This window comes from Dipodomys ordii, unplaced genomic scaffold (genome assembly GCF_000151885.1).
Source record: "Dipodomys ordii isolate 6190 unplaced genomic scaffold, Dord_2.0 Scaffold2, whole genome shotgun sequence".
NCBI lineage: Eukaryota > Metazoa > Chordata > Mammalia > Rodentia > Heteromyidae > Dipodomys > Dipodomys ordii.
In genome coordinates, this window is record NW_012267218.1 from 34060303 (window position 1) to 34069783 (window position 9481).

Sequence of the window (9481 nt, forward strand, 5' to 3'; positions counted from 1 at the left end):
TGCACTTTCAGTTTTTATTTTTATTGAAACTATTATATGCCTGCTTTCTTTTTTTTGTCGGTCGTGGGGCTTGAACTCTGGGCCTGGGCACTGTCCTTCAGCTTTTCAGCTCAAGGCGAGCGCTCTACCACTTGAGCTACAGCGCCACTTCCGGTTTTCTGGTGGTTTACTGGAGATAGGAGTCTCACAGTCTTTCCTGCCTGGGCTGGCTTTGAACTGTGATCCTCAGATCTCAGCCTCCTGAGTAGCTAGGATTACAGGCGTGAGCCACCAGCGCCCAGCTTATATGCCTGCTTTCTCCTGACATTTTGTTCTGGTTTTCTGTTAACAATTTTCATAAAAATGTATTTTCCATCTAATGTGCCTCTCAGAATCACTTCTTCTTGCAGATGGAGGTAAATTATTCTTCATAATAGAAAAAATGTTTCCTTTATTTATTAACCCAATCAAAAATGATAAGTGCTAAACTAAAATTTCCAACCAAAATTCCACAGATGAGCAAAATGAAAGCCTATGGAAATAAAAAAAGATAATGAATATTTAGGAGTATGTTTTTATATGTTTGTCTTGTCCAATAATATATTTTACATATATATAATTTTTTTTTCTTGTCAGTCGTCGAGCTTGAACTCTGAGCCTGGGTGCTGTCCCTCAGCTCTTCAGCTCAAGGCTAGCACTCTACCACTTGAGCCATAGCGCCACTTCTAGTTTTCTGGTGGTTAATTGGAGATAAGAGTCTCAAAGACTTTCCTGCCTGAGCTGGCTTTCAACCGTGATCCTCAGATCTCAGCTTCTGGAGTAGCTAGGATTATAGGCATGAGCCACTGCACCCAACTTATATTTTATCTTTAAACTACAGATTTTTTGACATATTATTTCTTAAAATGGACATCTTTAAAAAAAAATAACCTACCCCAAGCTTTTTCCATGAGAGAAAATCTTCTCTGCTAAGTTTAAGATAAAATAGTCCTGGGAATACGAAAATCAAACAAGTTGATGTAGTGGCACCTATAAGTTGGAGGAAAAAAAAGGGAGAAACTGTTGGATTTAGATGTTGGGCAGATAACACTTTTCATTCTTGTAGTATGTGGACTTCTCTTTCTTTCTTTCTTTTTTGACTTCTCTTTCTTTAAAATGGAAAACTTGATAAGCATTAGTGACTCTGTAATCTTAGCTACTCAGAAAGCTGCTGAGGACCACAGTTCAAAACCAGTTGAAGCAGTAAAGTCCATGAGACACTTATCTCCAACTAACCACAAAAAGCTGTAAGTGGAGCTGTGGTAGTTAGCCTTGTGTAAAAAAGCTAAGAGACAGTACCCAGGCCCTGACTTCAAGTTCCAGGACTGGCACATACACACACACACAAAGAAAGAAACTTACCAACAACACCAAATACATTTCTAATGTCAGGAACATATATTGCAAGTAAAATGATGGTAATATTGAGGGCTAGAGTGACCAAAGAATGGCGAATCCAGGAAAATGGAGAATTGGAGAAAAGCAGCATCATTAAAGCTTTTCTGGCCTGTGTCAGAGAAAAAGAGACAGATTCAGACAAAGAGGAGGCCAGCTTTCACTCAGATAAACACATAGATGGTAGCCATGACATTCCTGCTCCCAAATCATTTGTTTCTGAAATACAGCCTCAACAATTAGTATAAAGTGTGCATACACATAAACTGAGTGTTTACACACATCAATCTTTCAATAGAAGTGTCATAAAATCATATTGCTTAAATTCTACAAAAACTTGGCAATATTTTTAGGTTGCATAATTTAAGAATTTACCAACAATCACACTATGTGATGAAATTTCAAAGCATCATTTTCATTAAATCCAACAGAAAAACAAATGTTTAAAATAGAAGAAATCATGCCATGGGAAATGTCATTTACAATTTTATTTTCTGTGATCTGTTTCACAGTATCTTAATATGGAAACCAGTTCATTCCACTTCAGCTGCTGGGGTAGGGAGTAGCCTGTCCTATCACACAGGGCTTTACCCAGCCTGCAGTGCTCTTGACTCTGAGTCCAGAAAGCCCAATCCTTGAAAAACGCACTGTTAAAGAGATTCAAGACACAAATATAGAAGGACTTAGTCCCAAAGCCTCTAGGCACAAGGAGGAGCAAAAAGTCCTGAAGGCCCAATTCTTAAAATAAAAATCACTGTTAAAGAGGTTCAAGACACCCATGTAGAAGGATTTATTCCCAAAGCCTCTATTATCATTTTCTCAGAAATTCTTAAAATTCTTACATATTGCAACTAGATGCAGATCAAAAACCTGTTCTTCCCCTTAAATGAAAGTCTCAAGAAAATACAGGATTTCACTAAGATTAAACTAGCATGTCTTTGTGAAAAATAAATCTGCAATAAACCAGTAGGAGCTGATTTTTGCTGACTTCACTTTTTTGTCTTCATGCATATTCTTTTGAAGACAGAACAGAAAGGGGGGGCAATTCCCCAAACGTTAGAAGAACTCTAGTCTCTAAATTGGAAACAATGCTGCGGGAGGCATAAATCTAAACTAAATCTCAGAAAGCACAAATTAGCTTAGTGGTTCACTGTTCCGCTTGTGCTTTCATGGGGCCATATGCAAGGATGAGGTCTTTGATCAATTACTTGACAAATGAATAAGATACACAAGCCTAGATGTAATTCAAAGGTTTGTAGTCTGCAAAGAATTAGTGTGCCATGTTAGGGAGCCACGACACTAAGCACCAAAACCTTTACACGTACTTACAGGGAAATGGATTAGAGGGACTGTCAAAAGCACAGCAAACAGCATGCATAACTTCACAGTCATGACTGCAGCATCATGAGGCAAGTATTTACCATAACCTTGTAGTAACTCTGATTCCACTTTGTCTGTAAATTAAAAAAAAATACAGATCACATATAAACTTAAGATGTCAATAGTAGCAAAATTATTTTGTTATACCAGATTTAGATTTAGATTTCCATTACCAATGTCTCCCACCTTCCATTCTATGAAACACAAAGACATTAGTTAAAATGTACGATGTTTTGCAAAAATAATGCAGCAGTTACTTACACATATTTGGATCAACTTCAGTTACGATAGGGGAAGAAACTTAAAATATACTATAGCTAAACTATATATAGCATGCTATAGTATATTCTAAGGCAACCTGTAATTAAGTTTAGTAAAATTTTCCCAAATGCTTTTCCAACACCATCACTGCAATTCTTTTTTTTAATTGTGAAAATATCATACAGAGGGGTTACAATTACATGAGCAAGGTAATGAGTACATTTCTTATCAAGCATTGTTGTCTCCCCCTTTGTTTCCCCTTACCATGCCTTCCCATCTCTACCCTCCCGCCCAACCTCCACCCTCCCTTCCCACTGCAATTCTTATTAGAATGTTTTCAAACCAAAGAAGAGAGATCAATGGTAGTCATGCAATTTGATTTGAAGCTCAGGCTGTGAAGCCCCTTTTACCTTGGGTCACAAAGGGTGCCTGGTCTATAGGACCCACAGCCGCCTAAACTCCATGTAATATACACACCAACCCCAGCTCCTCTGGTCAACCATTCCTCAGTAATGCCTCCCAGCTTTCATAATTTGTACCTAGTAATTGGGGGTAACCTGGCAAAGCTCTAGCTTTTTTGGGTCAATAAACCTTTGCTTTCAAGGACCTTAAGTTTAAAGGGAAAAGAAGATAAATATATACAGACCGAACAGAAAATGTATACACACAAAACCACACAGAAGTGTTCTAAACAAAGAGCTACGACATTTCTAAATCGAGACCACAAAACAATGTTCAAATCCCATTCCTAACTAATAACATCCCCGAGTCTCTGTTCTTGCATCTTTAGAATGGGGACACTAATACACTGACCTAGAGTCTCGGAGGACATGAAGTGAGTCAGTATATTCATGCTGACATTCAAAAGCTAGAAGAGACATTCTCTAGAAGTTTGAACTGACAAAGCAGAAGCCCTGACGTAACAGCCATGTGCACTGTCCTGTAAGGACAGCAGGGGCTGTGACATCACATGTGGAGGGCTCAAGGAGTATGCTGGTGAGTGGGCAGGTGGTGCAATGAGGCCTTCATACTGCAGCTCTGCTGAGGGTTTATGGGAGAAGACACAGGGAGAAGAGTGTACAACTCAAAGGAAACTCCCAGAACATGAAGAGTTAGGCTACTGTCATCATCATCACTGAAATATGAGAGTCTTCTAGATCAGTGATCACGGACATGAGAGAGAAAAGAATTCTTGAAAGAACTATGGATATAATTTACTGAATGTTAGTTAGACCAATGGACTAAGAAGGCTAGGAAGAGTCAGGAAATCTGCACTGTATTTCTAAATCTGTGAGATATTTATGTCTTTGGAGAAATATGGCAAATGATTTGATTTTCATTTTCTGAATCATAAAATGAGCTATTAAACCTCTAAACAATTTTGTAAGTTTTAAGATGGTGATTATACACCATTCGGGCAGTAGCCTGGTTCACCATATTTCCTTTTTTTTTAACTACATAATGTTTTGGCATCTGTAATAAGAGTTGATGCTATAAATTCTATGTACATACTTATTAGCCCCTGGAATCTGACAAAAAATAGAAATTAACTAGGACTTAGGAACTCTGGATAAAAGGATCCCACACAGCTGCAGAAATCTAAAGAACTACACTTATTACAAATTCAAAATATATGTCACATGTCTACTTTATAGTCTCCCAGGATGAAAACCTTTCTTCCAAGTCTGTCATTCTGTGTTCCTAGCTGAGCCTTAACATATGTAAAGAATAGAGAAGAGCCTGCTCCTCTGGATTCAGATAAGTCTCTACAAATCTCAGAGAACCTGAAGGTGATCTTTGCCAGTCATATATGCCACCAAAGTCAAGAGGCTTCCAGTTTAACACACCAATATAGTGAGGTTTATATAAGGATTATCACAGTAGCAGAAATGACAGTGGATTTGTATGCAGGAAACCTGTCATTCACCCAGTGACAGGTCATCCTACCTCTCTGTACTACAATAGAACAACTAAACAATGAACTGAACACTTTAGCTTCAGGCCAGTCCTTTTGATAAGATCTTGATTAGCAATTTCTTTCTATAAGACAGAGAGCACTTGTTATCCCAATAGAGGTATATAACCAAAGACTTTTCTTGGTAATTATGAACATAAAAAAGAGCCACTGTGGAGAGATCTTCTGACTTTAGAAAAAGAATGGCTTTTCTAGCATTCTGCTGGTATCTATCATGTATATATTATCTGCCTATCTACTGTGTGAATTCTTGTAGCTGGGGTTTCCTCCACCAAAGAACACACATTGTGAAGAAGAGATTAAGTCAGAAAAAAATATTAATAGTTTTACTTGATAACCAGGTAAATTCCTATCTAGGTAACATTTTTGTACATGTGTGCTGGTCCTGGGGCTTGAACTCTTGGATACTGTACCTGAGCTTTTATTGCTCAAGGCACTCTACCACTTAAGCAACAGCTCTACTTCTGGTTTATTTTGGTGCTTAATTGGAGAGTCTCATGGACTTTCCTGCCTGGGCTGGCTTTGAATCCCGATTCTCAGATCTCAGCCTCCTGAGTAGCAAGGATTACATGTGTGAGCCACCAATGCTCAGCTTCAAGGAAACATTTTACATGATAAAAAAAAAATTAAATTTGTGTTTCAGTAACAATAACAGATGGGCAGATATCCCTGAAACTTAAGTGAGCCAAGATTACCCCAAAGTTCATTTTAACAAAAACTTAGCAAAGAAGGACTACGTGGCTCTATAGTGTAAGCTCTGAGGAGGCAGCACAGAAACAAAGGCTGTGGGTTTGAAGAGACACAATGGGATTCAGACCTCAACTCCATTACTCATTATCTGCAGTGCTTAATGACTCAACCCAAAGGACCCTTTCACACACTTTGCAGAACAGAGAGGAGGGAGGCAATGAGTGTAAAGTGCTTACAGGCTAGTTCAAGAAACATATCACCTACCTCACTCTTCTACCTCCCTTGCCATTTAGGCTTTGTCACAATTTAACATAATTCCAAAGTACCTAATGATTCACAGACTCCTGGAAGTATTTCTCAGTCATCTTGGAATACTGATAGAATACGGATAAGCTGGTGGAATTTTTCCAAGACAGTTCTAATTACCCATAGAAAGGAGAAGGTCAGCAATTTTGGACTTTCTTTCAATGTTGCTGATCACTAAATATAGTGCAGACTAAGTACCCTTAATTTGAAAATCCAAAATCTGAAATGATCTAAAATCCAAAATTCTTTGAGCATAAAAGTCTACATAAATATTCTAAAAACTCCACAGTTTCAATCACTACTGGCTCCAAGAAGTTCAGCTAAGTGGTAAGCAGTCTATTTGTGTCAGGTGATCAATTTAATTTAAACAATATGTATGTCCTAGCATATTCCAGTTACTCAAAAGGCAGAAATCAGTGGGATCAAGGTTTGTGACCAGCCCAGGCTAAAAGGTTAGTGAAAATCTACCTCAACTCATAACCTGGACATAGAGGTACATGCCTATAATCCAAACTATACATGAGGTATAGGTAGAGGTAGAGGACTCTGGACTTAGTCTGAGAAAAAGAAATGAGAAAAAGAAAAACCATGAGACCCTATCTGAATAACCAGAAGCAAAATGGGCTGAAAACATGGCTCAAGTTGTGGAGTATTTCCTAGCAAGTGTGAGGTCCTGAGTTTAAACTGCCAAAAACTCTGTGTGTGTGTGTATAACACACATATAAATAAATATATATATGTATATATATATATACATATATATATTAGACTTATGGGATGGCCATGATTACTGCTGATTCCAATATTTTAAGTTATTCTAGACATTTTAAGTTTTATGATTTTCCTGAAATTCCTGTCAAAAGAAAAAAAAGGGCAAAATAAACAGAATTTTACTTTTATGAATTTAAATACATTCTAAAGAATACTTACTTTCATGAATTTAAATGTGCTCATAAGAATATTTAGGAAATCCTGGTGCATCATAGGCTGCACATTTGCAGAGTTCTGAGGCACATACCTGATATGCAAGTGTACCAGTAAAGTCCTGTGAAAGTCCTTTTGTTTCTCAAGCTGTTTTTTTTTTTTTACTTAAGATAATTTATTCTTCCAGCACCCAAACTTCTCAACTACAGTATAATGTATTATGTACAATTAAAAAAATAGCTGGACACTGGTGGCTCACGCCTGTAATCCTAGCTACTCAGGAGGCTAAGATCTGAGGATCACGGTTCAAAGCCAACCCGGGCAGGAAAGTCTGTGAGACTCTTATCTCCACTAAACCACTAGAAAACCGGAAGTGGCGGTTCAAGTGTGGTTCAAGTGGTAGAACGCTCACCTTGAGTTGAAGAGCTGAGGGACAGTGCCCAAGCCCAGAGTTCAAGCCCCATGATGGACCAAAATAAATAAATAAAGTCATTGTTTTGTAGAAAGACATCAATATCTGTAAGCCTCAACTTTTACTTAGATGTTTAAGAAAATTTCACATGAAGTCATTAATGTCAACTTGCACTACCTTTCTAAGACAAAGAATTGATTATTTAAGGCCCTAGAGTTAGCTACGGCAGTGCTTCACTATCATCTGGGACCTGATCAAATTAACATAGTCACATGTGAGATTATCTATCATGTATTTTATCATCTATAATCAAAGAACATACTCACCATAAAAAGTAAGGTATCCAAAGAGTGCAGATACAAAGTAAATGAGAAAACTTAAAGCAATTGCTGTATTAGTTACACTCTGCATTCTCTTCTTTGAGGGGCTAAAAGACAAAAAACAGCAAAGGCAGAATCAGTAATTTGAATTGTATCTCAAGAAATAAGTATCTCCTGCGTCAAGAGAGTGGCTCCTTCAGTCATTCAAGACCTAATCTAGGGCTGGGAAGGTGGCTCAGTGGTAGAGTGCTTGCCTTGCACACATGAGGCCCCAGGTTCAATTCCTCAGCACCACACAGCAGAAAAAGCCAAAAGTGGTGCTGTAGCTCAAATGGTAGAGTGCTAGCCTTGTGCTGAAGAGCTGAGGGACAGCACCCAGGCCCAGAGTTCAGGCCCCAAAACAGACAAAAAAAAAAAAGACCCAATCTAATATCCTCATGTTTTTATTTGTTTTTTTTTTCTCTACCATTCCTGAGACTTGAACTCAGAGCCTAGACATGTCCATGAGTTTCTTTTGCTAAAGGCTAGTGCTCTACCACTTGAACCACAGCTCCACTTCTGGCTTTTTGGTAATTTAGTAGAGGTAAGAGACTCATGGATTTCTGCCTGGGCTGGCTTTGAACTGTGGTCCTCAGATCTCAGCCTCCTGAGTAGCTAGGCTTACAGGCGTAAACCACCAGCACCTGGTGAGACCCTAAAATTTAAAATGTAAAAATTGTCAGGTGCTGGTGGCTTATACCTATAATCCTAGAAACTCAGGAGGCTGAGATTTGAGAATAGAGGTTCAAAGCCAGCCCAGGCAGGAAAGTCCCTGAGATTCTTATCCAATTAACAATCTAAAAACCAGAAGTGGAGCTGTGGCTCAAGTGATAGAACACTAGCTTTGAGCAAAAAAGCTCTCAGTGATAGTGCCCAAGCCTTACAATGGACAAAAACGAAACAAAACAAAAAAACATTAAAATTAGTGCATAGAGTACTCAGGAAATATTCTTAACTTGAACAGAATTAATTTTGTTTCACTTAAAAAAAATACTTTGAATCCAGTGATGAAAAGAAAAGTTTCATAAATGAGAATGGCATTCAATCTGAAATCCGTAAGGGCAAAAAGACCCACTTTAAGACATTAGAAATATTCAGATTTTATAGTACCTTTGAAGTTCACAGTATATGGGCAATATTGAAGTATGGCAGAGAAACGAAAAAGCCATGGTTGGTAGCGCAAAAGCACTCTGAAAAACATTAAAAATGATCATTATTAAAAGCATTTTATTGAAACCACTATTTCACTTGGCATCTAAGTTCTTAAAAAATAAAAAGAGTCATAATAAAAAGAATCATCTCTTTGTAAGATTTTTTTTCTTTTCTTTAGGTAATGGTAAAAAAGGATTTTAATAAAAATATATTATCCTAGGATAGAGAGCAATTCAGATATTAAACTGATAACAACAAATACTACATATTATCTTAAAACCGAAAGGCCAGGCAATGATGAGATTTTTTTTTCTAAAGAGAGATATGCCTACCTACATATTATAGTCACAAGTAAATATATTAGTTGACAGGTGGCTTGCCTATACTACCTAGAATATTTTAAAACTGGCTTTTCATACCATATCACTTTACTATAATGATCACCTACCCCAAAAGAAAGTTATATTAAGATAAAATAATATTTGGGCAAGATAAAAGTAAACATTTGTTAAGAAATGGAAAAACTTGGAAAAAATTATATTAAGTGAAGTAAGCCAGGCCCAAAGAAACATAGGTCCCATGGTTTCCCTTATTTGCAATATCTAGTAT

The 9481-nt window shown here is 37.5% G+C and overlaps 1 protein-coding gene across 2 annotated transcripts in view; it reads right to left on the reverse strand.

The window, feature by feature from the left end:
* Slc38a6 (solute carrier family 38, member 6) overlaps nt 1-9481 on the reverse strand; it is a 64416-nt gene continuing 54935 nt past the window's right edge. For both annotated transcript variants that reach the window (XM_013017566.1, XM_013017557.1), the window contains 7 exons: nt 8831-8910; nt 7688-7788; nt 2743-2867; nt 1381-1525; nt 914-1008; nt 291-511; nt 1-40 (listed from right to left, as the gene is read on the reverse strand). In XM_013017566.1, the coding sequence (XP_012873020.1) occupies nt 431-511; nt 914-1008; nt 1381-1525; nt 2743-2867; nt 7688-7788; nt 8831-8910 (627 nt within the window). In that variant the 3' untranslated portion in view covers nt 1-40; nt 291-430. The remainder of the gene's footprint in view (nt 41-290; nt 512-913; nt 1009-1380; nt 1526-2742; nt 2868-7687; nt 7789-8830; nt 8911-9481) is intronic.